This window comes from Nuphar pumila, chromosome 17 (assembly GCF_984573655.1).
Source record: "Nuphar pumila chromosome 17, dmNupPumi1.hap1.1, whole genome shotgun sequence".
In the NCBI taxonomy this organism is placed as follows: domain Eukaryota; kingdom Viridiplantae; phylum Streptophyta; class Magnoliopsida; order Nymphaeales; family Nymphaeaceae; genus Nuphar; species Nuphar pumila.
In genome coordinates this window covers 67,189,597-67,206,469 of record NC_143265.1, presented here as the reverse complement: position 1 = coordinate 67,206,469, position 16,873 = coordinate 67,189,597, and the positions used below count along the sequence as shown (strand labels likewise).

The window sequence follows — 16,873 nt, the reverse complement described above, 5'->3', positions numbered from 1 at the left end:
ATCAAACTAATTTTAATGAATGTATGTCTATACGAAGACTAGTTATCCTAAAAACATGTTCCACACATATATAACAAATTAATCATTGAATTGCTTATTCAAAATAGTGATCTTATATACATACTTCACACACATACATATAACACTTTAAAGATTAAATTACAAGAATCAATACAAACACATATATATAACAATTTAATGAATGATTGAGTGTAACATTAAAATTGATCACAAATATCTTATAAACATATTGCAGATAATAACTTCTTAATAAAGAACTTATCAACAAGCATTAGACCTTCTTTGCCATTGAGACCTCTTCCTCGAAGCATGCACTTGATCATCCAATGGCTCATCTTCCACCTCCTTGGACTCCTCAACATCCTCCTGCACACTCTCTACAACCAGGGCCTTCTCCTTTTGCTAAGGTACCTCCTCTGTAGAGGGACCCTCACTCTCCTTCTCTTTCGTTTGAGGACCATCAACATCATTTATCACCTTAGAATTTTCACCTCCTATATTCTCTAAAATCTTCTTAACCTCAACCATGACATCATTTCCTTACTAAGGTACCTTCTCTGCCCTTTTCACTCTAACAGTGTCCACACTATCCCTCTGCATCTTACCACTGCCACTACAGGTGGTCACATCTTCTGCTTTCTCTAGCCAATAATGAGGTTAGCTAAAGCCTTATACTCAATTAATTGCTCTTTTAACTGCACCACACTGCCCACATGAATCTGTCTTCTTAGATGCTTTTGAGATGGGAGACATGGTTTTGACCATAGGCTTCTCAACCTTTTCTTTTGCAATACTTTTGGCTATTGAAGGTGTTGGTTGCTTATTTGAGCCCAGCTTTCTGGTCCTCCTCTTATTCATACTGCATTTATCATGATATATGTTGATCACCCTTATTTTTGGCCATGGAGTAGGTTCCTTCTCTATCTATGTGTCAAGCCTCAATCATACTTTATAGTAAGATGGATAAGTAATTGGATAAGGTATCAATTGCTCTCTTTGCTTTGTCCCATCAATAGGTGTTGGTGTATGTGGTATTGCTTCCATAGCAGTCTCTTGAATTGTCATTCTATAATTAGTAATTAAAGAATTTTCTACAAAAATAAAATGAACAAACTAGTGATTGATACTTATTGTCCAAGGATTACATTAAAGGTCATAGCTCTAAAGAGAAGCCAATCCATGTATATAGGAAAAGATATGATGATCATTAACATAACTCCAAAAAGAAAAATCAAGCCTCACACTTGCATCTGTCAAACATCATATGGACTTAAATGAGAAGAACTTTGTGCAACATGATTAAATTATAATATAAACTAAGAGGCATATGAGAAGAGAGAGAGACTCTTACAAACACAATATGCAAAGAGTAACTGCTTTTGTTTCTACATCAAAAGTATCTTGAAGGGTTATGATGAAAATGAATAGATATATGCAAAATCTCAATATTTTTCTTCATTGAAAGATTTGTCCACAATCCATATTTTTTAATGGGCTTAGTATTTCATTAATAACCAAAAGACTTTGACCAGAACAAAGAAGCAAATCTAGTTAACCTCCAAAACCTAGGCTTATAGGATCATCATCAAGTTTCTTAAGTCATGGGTGAAAGGTGGCATACAAATATATTTACAAGTTCTTTTTGCTAACTTTTGACATAAAAAATGTTTCATTGGTTGGATTGCAACCTAGAGCCAGAATTTACCAAGCAAAGAAGGCTAACATTCTTATGATATTTTTACTCATCCCAAAAATCCATGTTTTCTGGAATTGTCAATACTTAAGATCATTTGTCTAATTCCTTTTTTTTTAACTTGTTATTTCACAAAGAAATCACTATTTATTTTCCCCTTTTTTGTGGATTTTTACTAGGTACATCTAGATTAGTTTCCCAAAGTGGTCAAAGCTATGCAATTATCAGTATTTCTAATAAGAACTTTAGTTTTCCTTTTCATATTCAACATAAACTAAAATAACACAATATTAGAGTAAATTGAACCATAATTTTTTATCATGAAACCCAAATCAAGATCCACAAAATGTATTAGATTTATGATCAAGGGTGGAATCGAGTAACATCAAGAAATAAAATACAATGCATAGGATAAACATGCATGTCTAAAATAAATAAAAATATAGAAAAAGAGTATGCCAAAAATATGTGCTTACCAAAGAAAAGAATGTCAAAATAACATAAACAGGTAAAATATCAAGCAATTTTTAGAGTTGTACATTTATGTATTCATTTAAGAAAAAAAGCTAATGCTAAAATAACTTGTTCATGCCAATGTTCAGTTAAAATAACTTATTCATTCTAGAAATTTAAAAAACTAAATTGTTTTTATAGTATCTAATAAATTTTTTTATTTTTATAATATCTATAAATTTGCAATATATATATAAAATTTTCATGCAATTGACGTGTCTAGTTGTGTTTTTATGAATTTTTTGAGAAGAACAATCTTTATTTCATTGAAATTGAAGTTGTAACAAGTTTAAAGCATGACTGATAAGTTTTTAGGGTATTTTGGTCAATTTTGGGTTATTTTGGGGCATTTTCATCTTAAACATCATATTCTTTTAACACTGAGTTGACCAAGTCAGTCCACTACATGGAAGACATATCCAAAATTGTTTGAATCGCATTCTTATAGTATCTAGTTTTGGAGAAGGCTACAAATTAGCTAAATGAACGTGTTTGGCCAAGATTTCTTTTTTGAGGGCATTTCGATCTTTTCAGCTAGGACAACAGTTGTAGCTGCTGCCCACCTCAGCCAACCCCGGCAAGTCAAACCTGCTAGGGTCAGTAGAACCTAGTCAAGTGGCACACCCTTGCTTTTGGGGTAGAACCATTGTTTGGTGGAGTATCATTACTCAAAAGATGTTTTGGTAATCCACCTGAATTTGTAAGAGTCGACCCCTACTGAACAAAAGTTGACCCCTATTGCTTTGTAGAGGTTGGGAAGACTTGAGGGTCGACCCTTGCTTTCTGGGGGTCGACTCCTCTTTCTGGATAGGGTTGACTCCTATTTTTCAAAAAGAATTCTCTTGTTTGAAAGAGTCGAATCTTTTTAAAAGAGTCAACCCATGTTCATATGAGTTGTTTAAAAGAGTGGGCTCCTATTCCCTACAGAGTTGGCCCCTGCAGACTGAGAGTCAACCCCTGTACTTGAAGAGTTGACTCCTTCTGAGGAGAATTGACCCTTGCACCCTATGAGTCGACTTTTGAACTAGGAGAGTCGACTCTTATGATTATTTTAGAGTTTTTTGACCTAAGAGTCAACTCATGAATCAAGTGAGTCAACTCCTATGTATGGATTAAGTTCTGGTTGGCATAATAGTTGATTTTTGTGTACTAGAATGTGATATATTGATGTTTTAAGCTTGGGTAAAGGTTGTTAAGCTTGAGATTCAAGTGAATCACTTCGAGAATAGATTGGGAGACTTGTGTATGTTATATTTTTGAGATTGATGCATTGGTATGTACTTTGGTGGTCCAAGGAGAGAGCCTGTTTGAGTTGAGATATTCATATATGCAAATATGTATGCATGGGATGAGGCATAGGAATGTGTCTATGCTCTTTTCCTTTCAGTATGTTTGATGAAAGGTTGTTGTTATGGCAATGTAAGTGTGACATATTGTAGCTTAAGCATGCATGATCTTGTTTGGTTGTAGTTCATATTTGCAAGTGTGACAATACTATGTTGTGGTGCTGATGTGGGCACAAGATTCAATATATAGATAAATGCATGGCATGATGCTAATTAGGGTACAAATGTGACCTCATGCATGCAATGAGAATTGTGCATAAATAGCATATATTGCTTAATTAATTGCATTGTGTAGCTTGTTGGGCAAAGGCCTAAGGGACTGGTGTGGGTACCTAGATAATTTGTATTAATGCACATGAGCTAAAAATAAAGTGAAACAAGTTGCACAAAGATATGTGGTTACACTGATGCAGGAGGATCAGGATTCATGCCTCGTATGTGAGGAGTGAGATTGAGATTCAAATCCAAAATTATGATCCAAAACGCAAATTCAAACATACCTGGCTCAATTTTGATTCATTTGGGCCAATTAAGGACTCAAGGGCATTTTGATAATCTTACTCGTAATAATTTTCTAAGAATTTTGCATAATATATCTCAAAAAATTTATTTTGATATTTGGTTCATATCTTATAAATTTTGAAACCTCAAACAATGTATATTTATTTTTATTTTATTTTAAATTTTGTGTAGGAGCTGAATTCTACGAATCCGAATAGCTCTAGTATATGATAGGCTTTTTTTGTGGTACTTGAGAAAGTAGTGGGGTTCATAGGTAGATTTTATTTTTTTAAATCTAGATCCAAATCCAAATGTGAGTGTGAGTGACATGATTCTATTTTAGTGGGCCTTAAGAGAGGTGACCACTTAAGTGGCTGGAGAAGAGGTGTTGCCCAAGGCTTCTAGCCTTTTCTCCCTTGGTGTGTCCTCCTTAGCCAACCAAGAGGAAAATAAGATAAGGAATTCAAAAGGTAGCCTCTCATTGGCCTCAAAGGAGGTGTCCTCACTTATGGGCCAATGAGAATTAAAATAGGTCATTTTCTCCATATAAAAAGAACCCCAAAAACATTGAGGGGGTCTTTTGCTCTTTTGTGGAAAATTCTGAATTTTGAAAAAATGAGAGAACCCTAGGACGTCTGGTCCTTGAGAGCGCTTGAACCAACCCAAGAGGAGGTTGTGTGGAGCTTTGAGTACCCAATTTTTTAGAAGATCCTCGCGCGCGTGTGTGTGTGTGTGTGTGTGAAGCTACAATATTTGGTGGTTTGAAACTTATGACTTGTAGTTAACTTGATTCCCTAAAAACACATGAACCGAGCTTTGTGTGTGAGAGTTTTTTTAGAGAATCTGAAATTATTTATGTTATACTTTTGTGAAATCATTTGTGTATGTGTTGGCTGAACAGTGGAGGTTCATACTCGTGGGGAATCACTTGACTCTTAGTGAAAAGAGTCTTTTGACAAAAAAAAATTTGCAAACATCCTTTTAGAAAAATCGTTTCTTGCCAAAGTGCCATAATCGTGCAATATTAATTTCCAAACTTCGATTTGACAAAAATCATTTCCTTATAAATTGATAGTTCAGTGAAATTGGTTCATGTGCTTAACTCTAATCGAAGTGAGCTGTTTGAACAATCTGTTGGACGTGCCTCTGAAGTGGTTCCAGACCACCTACACGTCAGATTAGACCTGATATGTTTCAGGTCTGATCCAGATCTAAACTCGTGAGCTAGTTCTATGTGATTTTGCCTATTTGGGCAAATTGACTCAAAAAATCGTGCTTGTTGATTCTAATTCTAATTTAATGTTTTGTGTATTGTTATGGATCTGTTTAGGGTCTGAAAACATTCGTAGTTAGGTCTGATCCATTTCAGATCTTATTTGGATTTGATCCACGAATTCATTCTGCGCGATTGGGTCCGTTTGAGCTTATAGGCTCCAAAATGGGACTGTTTGCATTTGTGTGAATGCAGCCTCATATTAGATAGCGTTAGTATATTGCTGGATTGTTTTCTGGGCTTGACATAGGGTCTGATCCGAACTTATACCAGATCTGGTTCGGTAGAAAATGTTTTTGTGCTTTAATACCTACCAAATCGTGTTAACCAATCCCTAGAATTTGCATGTTTTGCATATTCAATTTGTTGGCTACGAATTTTCTGTTGTTCAAGCTGTTTATGGACTGATTTGTTGAATGATGTGAATGCTTAAATGAATGCATAAATTCAGTATGCAATTGCTAGTGAATTGGATCCCTGTGCGTGTACATTGCCTGTGAGTGAATGCTTGTTGTTCAAACTGAATGCCAAGAGTGTGCTAATTGTTTTATGGGTGATGGTGAGAGTTCACATTGAATAGTTCAAAACTGAAAGTAAATACACACACGCACACACACACACACACACACACACACACACACACATATATATATATATATATATATATATATATATATATATATATATATATATATATATATGTGAACTTGGGTGTTTGCACATATTATGTCCAGATTCTTCGTGTCATATATATAGAATGTAGGTGCTTAATGATACATGCTTAATGGGTTTTTCTGCTCTTCCAGTGTTTTTTTCGCAGTTTCAACCCCATAAATGTGTTGGACATAGTCGATTTATGAGGAATCCACACCTGGATCATGTGTTTTTAATGAAAAAATGATATTTGGAGACTAAAAATTTTACAAAGAATTTGGACCATTGATTTTTTGAACCTTATAAAAACACACCCATGTGTCAGAATCAAACACTTCAAGAGTTGATCCCTATAAAATGTACATAGGTCACATCTGCACTGTTAGAATTTAAAAATAAAATGAAAAAAACTTGAAAAACCCATTAAGCATGTATCATTAAGCACTTACACTCTATATATATAGTTATATATATCTATAACCGTATACATATATATACTATCATTGCCTTAGGTGTTTCCATTACTTATCTCATATGTTAATACCTCTCTCTCTCTCTATATATATATATGTATATATATAGTCCTTAGTTGAGTTTAGCATCATTAGTATTTTATTTTCAAAAATAACAAAAAATATTAGTTTTCAAAGTTTATTACTCATTTATGTTTAGTTGCTTCTGCATTATACACTTCGCCTGTACATGAACTCGCGTATGAGACCAACTCTCATAGTTTTAGTTTTCATCATACGCCCTGAAAGATGGGGTAACCTTTCACCTTTAGTAACTTTGTACTTGTCTAGTGAGTGAGTTTGCACCGACTCTGTGAGATGTGTTGAGTTGATAATGGACTCCTTAGCGACGGTGGTGTATTATTTTTGTGGACCCTATCTTGGTCATTGAGGTGGACTAGTCCCCAACTACAATGACTTAGGAGATACAGATTCCTCAGAGCGGGAGTTCATGCCACGTACACTAGTGGTAGTGTACTACAACTTTGTTTGAGGAAAGGAACGTCTTGACGAAGGGTTCTAGACCTTGGTATTTGTGTGAGTATATGCTCTTAAGGTTAATAAAAGTTGTAAAATATCAGTGTTTGAAAATACACTCTCATATAGACTAGTAAGCCTATAGTGGCCCAAGACAGTGGTAACCTCATGGAAATATTTAATTAATATCAAAACAAAGTAATTTGCATTTGCATCATCTAGGAGTGTACATGTTTGGTCTCTATGATTTATTGTTAGTGTTTTCTCTTGAGTTGAGGATATGTTGAGTCAAATCCCACATAGAGATAGGAGTATGACTTGTAGTTGTATTATGGACCTTTGGTAGGTCAGTTTGCTTGTAGACCTAGTCGTATTTACTATCGCACGATAGGAGGTCAAGTTTCTTGCTGAGATAGTAGTTGGTTTTAATCCTACTTACTTTTCATTCTTTAGGCATCTACATATAGGTGTGTCTTCGTGGTGATGAATGCAGTAGATCGAGTATCTTCGGAGCTGGATCATGAAGCCTTCTATTCTTGTTATCGTTATTCAAAATTTTGAGTGTTACATTTTTAGTTGTTAAAGATGTGCTTACCATAATATATCATCGTCGATAGGGGTAGGCAACCAACCTGACAGCCCAATGGGCCAAGCCGACGCGGCTCACCATGAGATGATTTTGAAACATGATTTTAGGGTCAAGCCTATTAGGAACCGAGCCAAAACTCACCCTGTTATATATGTGGGTCGGGCTATCGGGCCGACCCGATAGACTTGAGTTATTTTTTAATTTTTTAATAATATATTTTTTTAAAAAAGTTAACTATTATATAGTAACTTGGATAAGTATTATTATTTACCTAATTAGTTGCATGGGAACTTGCTATTTATTAATTATTACTATTTACCTAATTAGTTGCATGGAAACTTGCTATTATCTCATTAACCCCTAATTTCAGTCAAGCATCTTTTAATTTTATGATTGGGCCTGGCCGGGTTGGGCTGGACCCGACCCGCTTCACATTGGCCTGTTGGGTCAATGTGCCAAACCATGGGCTTCTCTTCAAACCTGAGCCCATTAAGAATCGAGCCAAAACACAACCCGTTAGAAAATGAGCCAGTCCATTGGCGGGCCAAGCCAGGTTGGGCCAGCCCGATGCCCACCCCTAATTGTTGATGATGTACTGGATACTCAAAAAGTCACTGATGAAGTGTTGAAGAAAATAATCATAAAAAAATTTATCGAAAAATTTTGCCTGGAAAAACACGGTGAGGCAAAAGGGGTTGGGACACACAAACAAAACCCTAAAATGTAAACCTTTGCTTTTTAAATGTTGAAGTGTCACATTTAATGGTAGTATGAACATTAATAAAAAAAATAAGAAGATCCACATTTAAGTCTTTAGAAAATTTGTGAATCTCATGTCTCATGTAAAAATGTTCACAAAGTTCGTGAATGAGGCACAAGTTACTTAATGAAGGTTCACATGTTATATTTGCGAAGGTCATATTGTATTTACAAAGATCATACTGTATTTACAGAGGTCTTATCAGAGTAAAAAAGTTGATGCCATTCATAATTATGATTTGTGAATGTCACACACATTTGCAAAGCTCCTTAAGGAGTATTTACTTAAGTGAGGTTTGTAGGTTATATTAGTGAAGGTCATACTATAATTGTGAAGGTAGTACTATACCTATGAAACTCTGCAAGTGATCTCCTTTTTATTGAAAGGTTGTAAACTTCCTATAGTGTACCTATATATCGCACAAACCTCAGCCGGTTCGCATGTGTTAATGGTAAAAAAATCCTTAAAAAGTAAGAATCAATGATTTTTGATATGTAGAGGATTTTTTCAAATTGCTAGGTATTTTGGAAAATGTCATTTTGCAATGACAATGCGATTGTTTTTCGTTAACATAAAACAATTTTCCTATATTACAACAAGCAAACTTATGGTCATGTTTCTTGTATGCATTGTCCATGATCTCTTACTTTTTTACTCATAATTATATCTATACGACTTATAAGTTGTACATTTTTGTCAAAGTGAAATTACTAGCATAAGTTGATTTTACTACTTATAAATATTAAATAATTCTTTTTATTTTATTTTCTTATTTACTGGAGGACCTTCATATATTTTAAAGAAACTATAGAAAGTGTAGAAAAGCATTTTTATGTGTGGCTTTTTGCTTGTTGGAGACTAGCAACAAGGCCTTTCAATATCATGGTTGAGAAACAAGATTTTTCTTGTATATTTTTTACGAAGAATACTTGAAAATTTTGTTCTTTTTCTTGTATGTTAACAAAGAATGGTTGACAATCACCACCATATTTGATTTGAGTTCTTTGTTGAGAATATTATTTCATGTTTTTTTATTAGCCACCAAGCAAAATGCAAACAAAAATTTCCATGAATACTGCTACTTATTTAAAAATATCATTAGCATTTGATAGTTTATGAAATATGAGAAAATCTTAAAAAGTTTGATTTTTTTAATTATAGGTGAATTTTGATTCATCTAAATCTCTAGAAAAATTCTTGAAACTGGCCAAGTTGCTATATATATATATATATATATATATATATATATATATATATATATATATATATATATATATATATATGTGTGTGTGTGTGTGTGTGTGTGTGTGTGTGTGTGTTTCCTTAAGGAGGAATGATGCACTATGACTTTATTTTTTCCTAAATGGAAAATATGTTCTTTAATTTCTGGGTATGTATAAGTTAATCTTATTTCTTGCCTTATCCTTTTTTTAGAAGAAAAAAAATTATTTCTTGCCTTATCAACTCTCCTCAAAAGGATTCTTTCTTAATAAGAATAATTAAAATAAGATTTTATTTGTTATTGGTAATAATTAAAAATCTATTTTTTCTTGTGAATTGGTTTAATTGTTGAATACATGGTGAAATAAGTTTGAGAAATATCAGTATAAAGAGTGTTTTTATAAAAGATTAAATAAGTTTGAGGAAAATTTGAATCCCTCATTTGGATTTGTTTTGTTAATTATTTATAAATGATGCTAGGATGAGTGTTTAAAAATATATTTAAATAAAAGCTAAAATAATGTATTGTTGTTTTGATGTCAATTCATTTAATGGCCCTTCAAATTAATTGTGTTTGGATGACTTTTACTTTTTATTGAATGATTTATTATGAAAAGAGTTTTTTATTTATATTATTGAGATATGATTATGTATATAAAACTTTAAATAGTGTAAATAGATAAACAATATTAGTTTTACATAGAACAAGACTAATATTTAAGTGCATTTATGTATTAGTGTGCATAGTTTAAACTAATTTAGAACTTTAGTATTTTATTTTCATTAATAATATTATTTAAAAATAAGTAATAGATTATTTTAATACAATTAAGTTATGCAACAAAAGATTTTATATGTGTAACAATATAATATGAGCGATAGAGCAAGAATATATCTATATTATATAACCATTCAAAAAGACTATCTATATAAAATCATTGTAAATAAAGAAGTTAAATCTAAACACCAATTTTAGTTGTATATATTTGTTAACTATTTAAAACTATAATCATTTTGATTCAGCTTCTGGTTACATTATTTATCTATTTAATATCATAATTTCATTTAAAAAATTTATCATAGGATTTTTGTAACACAATGTTTGTAGGCATTTATTTCAACCAATGTTTTCATATGAAAATAAACCTTTTCCTTATTGTTTTCAAATGGGCATAAATTTAATCGTATAGTAATCACACTTGCTAAGCTAAATATCTTAGTTTTAAGAACTATAATAACTTTTAAAGATGAATAATCTTATATCTACCAAAAAATATAATATTGTCTCATTATTCTAGGTAGCTTAGACTTTGCTCTCAACAACTAGTATGCCCAGTTGAAGAAGAACTAAACAGTTGGCTGGACAGGAAGTTGCTTGTTGAAAGCTTTCTTTTTTAAGGCAGTTTCTCTTTCCTTCCCTTCAAAAACTTATACCAACCAAACACATCACAAACCACAAATAAATTTGATCTTCAATAATTTATTTAAATATGTATTCTATTTTTGTGATTAAGAAAATCAAAATACATAATGATAGACATAGACCATAATATTCTTGAATAAGTCCCTAAAACCTAATTAAGCTTAATTATTATTGTAAAAACACAAAAGCATCTATGAGAATATATATGTTTATGTTTGATTAATATTAGTCGTCTTTTGTTATTTGGTTGAGCATATTTTCTTTGTTACATCATTTACATTATTGTGCTATATTTGTTGCTTGAAATTAGTTTAGTAATTTATTTTAGATTATTTACTTGTTATCCAATTATTCATTGCTGATTCATAAATAATGCATTATTTATTTATTTATTGAAGATTACGATTTATGCCTCACTTCCTCTTGCGCCACACTACTCTTTAACGCTATTCACAACATTGTTTTTTATTTTTTTGGCTAAGTTAAAGAAAAACCCCGTCACTTGCTACACATTGGCAAGCCTTTAGTTGATAAAACCCTTAAAACATCCCTCGCCCACCAAAGAGTATCCCTAGCATCAACCTTATGGTAAGGGATGCCCTTGTGGGTTTTAAACTTGTGACATCATGCCAACTTGGTGACATTTACAATTTGCCCCTACCAAATAATCATAACTCATGCAAGCGTATCTTTACTTGTGCATTTTTTTTTTTTTTTGTAATCCTTATGCACATAAGACAGGTGATTCTTTGAGGTTCTGTTTGGAAACTAGTAACTGAGATGAGAGTTGATGCAACTGGTAAGCATAAACCATGGGCATTTGGAAACTGGTAGCTGGGATGGGTGTTTATGGATTTGGGATGAGAAGTGAGGGTTTTTCTCCTTTGTATTTATACCAAAGAATGAAACTCATCTCCCAAATTCTGAAGTTGGCAGCTGCCACTTTTTCAAATGCATAATTTCCATCCGATTACCCGTTTCCAAACAGAGCCTAAAATGAAAATAGAAACCTCCCAAGAGGTGACAAAGTTGCATCTTTTGATTGCAATTTAGTGATATTGGAAGGGCCCGGTAACCCTAGCTTGCCCTAAAAAAAAAATTTGCTTTCTATTATTTAAAACTTCATCTTTTGCTTTCTAACTGCTCTACTTGTCTGCTAGGAGCAGTTAGTGCACGTCACCTTGTATTGGGACGTTGCAAATTTGAACCCTAAAGTATAACTGGTAGGGCTTCACTCATCTGGTAAGAGTGACTTGTGAATGTCACCAAGTTGATGGGACGTCCCAAGTTCAAAATCCATGGGTAGCGTCCCTTGCCACAAGGTCAAAGCTGGATGTACCCGGTGAGCAAGGGGGACCTTAAAGGTTTTACCACCAGTAGGCCAGCTAAGGTGAGGTGGGTGATGGTTTTTTTTTTTTCCCCTTGGATTATCCAAAAAAAGTGCTAGCAAAGATTTTATGATATCATGATTTTATGACGATATTTTAAGAGGTGGAAAAATTAAACAAAGTAATATATTTAAAAGATACTCTAATTTATCTCGATATAAAGACAAGGAAAGTTTCGTTATGATTTATATTTTTACATTTTTATGACTATATATGTACGTATATGTGTGTATTATATTCTATATATACAAATACTTTTTTCTAACTTAAAAAAACAATTCATCGCGAGATTTTATCGAGAACGATATTTGTAGCATTCAGTAAAAAAACAACACTATATTTATGAAAAAAATACCAAAACAACGAGATAGTAGCGTCGAGCCTGGCTTGAAAAGAAAAGGGCAAGAATCCAATCACAGGGTCGGGCGGACCTCGCCTTCATCCTCTGACGTCGTCCTTCGAGGGTTTAAGAGACCTCTCTCTCTGAAGAAGTAGCGGGGGCAGTGCCTCCTTTCTTCCCCGGCTCTCCTCTTTCTGTTCCCTGAAGCATCGTACGAGCCCTTTCCCTCTCGTTTCCATAGTCTTGGCCTCTTCGCCGCACAAGGTCTGCTCCCGAAGGTAAGAATCTCTGTCGACTTCTTCATATTGTTTCTTTCAGAGTAAGCTGCAGAGATATTGGGTGTTGGGTGTCGATTACTTTTATGTTTCAGTTCACGATTTTTCGGGGTCGATTGGTATTTTGCTGAATGGACTTTTCTGTTTATGAATGGCGATTAACTGCGGATCGCCTTTGGGTTTCTTTATTGTGTTAAAAACCCTAGCTTACTGAATTGGACTTGAGAAGTACAATTTGGAAGGTTGCTGCGAAATACCAATTTTCTGAAAATGATGAAATCCGCGTTTAGTGCGCGAGAAAATTGATCAACTGGAGGGATGCTTGATTCTATAGGTCCTATATCATCACTGAACATAAGTTTGTTATAAGTTTGGTGCTTAGAGTGGTGGTATTTCTTGGGGCCCTTTCGTTACCCTGAACCATCACCATCTGCAGTTGATAATTTTTTTTTCTGGCTACTGATAATGTCCCTGTCTTGTTTTGATAATCTCCATATTTCAAGCTCTTTGCGTATCATGTATCTTCTTATTGGGTGGGCGTCTAGTTGAAGGAACAAATAAAGTAAAATAAGAAAAAGAAATAACACGCTACTGGCTTCTCTAATTCTGACTGTGTATATCTTCGGTAACCTTGGAATGGAGGACAATTAACGGGGAACACCAAGAACAGATGAACCATCTTTAAGGTAAAATTTGCAACATAAGAGGGCCACAACTGGCTATTCAGTAGAAGAATGCAAATTGCACCTGTATTTATACCTATAAACCAGACATGTGACAACTGATCAAGAAAACAGATCACGGATCTTGGTTTCACCGGACTTAAAAAGTTCGCAATGCCCTATTCTCTGTGAGTCGAAATCTGATAAAGAAACTACAACCTTAACAGTTTTTTTTTAAACTTTTGAAAGCTTATATGACTCTTGTCTTATGATATTACCTGTGATTTGAGGGTATGAATGCATGCTTGGTCTATTTGAAAACTGGTTTTCTGTATTGTTCATCTATATGGAAGGGGAATGGGAATGGATTCGTGTATGTGTGGGGGTGTCAGTATGTGTCTTTGCTCTTGAAGTTCTTGTTAATTGTTTGGAAGCATATGGAACGTTCTTCATAGCTTGTGGATTTGTGTATCTTGCAAACACAAACTGCAGTTCTTTTAATTTTTATTCTCATATACCAGCATGACTGGTTTGTCATAATTAATATGATTTGTTTCCTTTTGTGGGAATCACTTGTTCAAATGCGGGATATTTGTATCTCTATGAAGCCAAGTAAATGCCAAGGACTTGAAATCAATGGGTTTTAAAAGATAGTTGCATCAGAAGTACATGAAAAGTGTGGATTTGTGGTGTAAAGCTTTAACTTGTTTGCATAATAACCTTTCTTCTTTAATTATGATTATGTACATTCTGATTATCATTATCATCATCGCTGTTGTTATTATGATTATTATTATTATTGATTTGATGTAGCTTTTCTTTTCTTTCCCCGTTAATTTGTCAAACAACCAGATGGCTGCAAAGGTTGAGCAGTCTTCTTCTTTGGAACCTCAACGTGAGCAAGCGCCAGGGTCAACTTCTGCGTCTTCTTCTGTAGCAGCTAGTAGTCCAAAGATCTCTATGTTTGGTAAAAAAACAGGATTTGTTATACCAAAGAACAAATTATCAGGTTCCCTTGTTCCTATCATTAAAGGCAGCAGTAAGTCAGAAGTAACTGATGGATCCAAGGAAGAAAGTGCTAAACAGGCGCTAAGGAAAACAAAATGGGGGATTGATCTGACACAAGATTCTGCTGTTAGAAGAGGCAGGGCTTTAGCTTATCAGGTAATGAATGTTGCAACCACATAGGCTCATGCAGACCTCTATCTCGATTTTTCATTTCAACAATTAATCTAGCTACCAAGCTCCTATACTTGAACCTTTCCTCTTTGTAGTAGATGGGTGTCACATTTGCACATTCCGATCCTTAGTTTTTGTTCCTTTCTTTTTGACCAATATTGATCTGTTATACTTTTTTTTTCTCTTCATTTGAGATAGCTTTTCAAATATTCAGAAATGGGTCCATATTATTTTTATCTCCTGTCTGTGGAAATGAAATCAATTGCACCTTAGCAATTGAAGCCCTCCTTTTCCCATTGGGCTCTGAAATGCATCTTCCTTGTGATTATTTCACATGGAGGCTTCCCATTCCAGGTGGCATTAAATGATATTACTGCCTTTGTGGTGGTACAAATTTTGAGCAGACTCGGCTTGAGCAAATCACAAAGCAATTGGAGTCGGGAGCTCTGGAGTTTGAAGATGATAACGGTGCACAGTCACTGTCACCAATTCCAAGCCACAATTCTTGTCATCAAGTTGATAAAGAGGTATTGATGGATGGGAGACAGCAATCTTCTGCATGTTTAAGAATATTTTTTTAGTACTGATTTGTGATGTAATAGAGCTTCTAACGAAAAATGACTTCCAGATAAATAAACTCTTGGAATTGGAAAGGCAAGAAGCAATAGGTATATTTCACTAGCATCTACACGTTCTTGCTTTTCAAGTTTGTAACATGATGGCTAGTAACCCCTGGTAACTGTGCAAATTTTTAGGTGAGTGCATAAGGTTGAATCCTAGCTACAAGGCCCCACCAGGCTACAAGCCAGTGCTGAGAGAGGCCAAGGTTCCAGTCCCTGTAAGTCTTTACTGTGCTGCATTCTTAATTCACTTACTGAGTAGTAGGCTTGCTTGTCTCTGCTTTACTTTGAGCAAAATCTCATAAAGTTCTCATCCCACACCATTTCACGTTTTGGTCTGGGGTGGAACAAAATGACAGCTAAAAGATAACGGTACATATATTCTTAATATCCCAATGTTTATGATTGGTATGTGATAGTTTTAATCTGAACTAATCTGTTGTGATGTGTGCATATGTGCTAAAAACATGACTAACTCACTAGGAAGTTTGAGCCGAAGAGATAGACGATACATGACTTGAGTTAACAATATGCTTACGAGCAACAAAAAACATGCACTAGCTAGTGTTTGCATGGGTGGGGCGGGGGGGGGGGGGAGGGTGTGGAGGTGCACATGTGCATGCAAAAGAAAAAAATAAGTTTAGATAGCATAGCTATTCCACTAGAAAGCTTGAACCCAAGGGATGGACAATGCATGACTCAGGTCTTCAGGAACATACCTTTGAGTAACCAAAAATATGCGGCAACCTCTTCATCCCATGTTAGGTAATATGTACTTCTTTGGTTCCTTGTTAGGTCCGATAGTAGTAACCTCTTTCATCATTGTGGTTGTATTTGCACAATGTAATTTAGTGGCATTCTTTAAGTTCAAGGGTATAAATCCACCATGACGTTATGTAAGAGCTTGTCCTGTGGAAGGGTTCAATATCCATATGCTATGTCACATGGGTGCGGGTGTGGGGGTGCGACACTTTCAAAAAACTTGGGTGCTGGGGTGCGACAAAAATAATATATATATATAAAGTCCAAAAGTTGGACATAGGTCAGCTGTCTCATCTCTCCGAGGGCTTTGCTCGTTGGGGGTAGGTGTAAAACCCACAATTTTACAAAAAAAAAAAAATTCGGACCTGGACCTGGATCGGAACCGAGTCCAGGGAAAACCCTAAGGGTTTTCCCTTTAAAAAAATTTTTAACGCTGGCGCAGCCGCGAGCCTTCATTTTTTTTCCCCTCTGCTGATAAGGGAAACCCCTTTGGGGTTTCCCGAATTGCGTCCTCCCGTGCCCTTTAAATCACGCAAGGGCCCTCACCCCTGCGCTCCTCCTCTCCTTCTCGATTGTGCACTCTCTCTCGTTCCAGGCATGCGATCGAACCTTGGCACCGACGACGATGACAGCTCTCTCTCAGGTATGCATCACCTTCTTCTCT

The 16,873-nt window shown here is 34.7% G+C and overlaps 1 protein-coding gene across 1 annotated transcript in view; it reads left to right on the top strand.

Annotated features, from left to right (window-relative positions):
• Positions 1-12,780: 12,780 nt before the first annotated feature.
• The window catches only part of LOC149812092 (uncharacterized), a 28,004-nt gene continuing 23,911 nt past the window's right edge, over positions 12,781-16,873 (top strand). The window contains exons 1-5 of the mRNA XM_089992645.1: positions 12,781-12,989; positions 14,501-14,812; positions 15,232-15,354; positions 15,456-15,495; positions 15,583-15,665. Coding sequence (XP_089848771.1) covers positions 14,501-14,812; positions 15,232-15,354; positions 15,456-15,495; positions 15,583-15,665 — 558 coding nt within the window. The 5' untranslated portion in view covers positions 12,781-12,989. The remainder of the gene's footprint in view (positions 12,990-14,500; positions 14,813-15,231; positions 15,355-15,455; positions 15,496-15,582; positions 15,666-16,873) is intronic.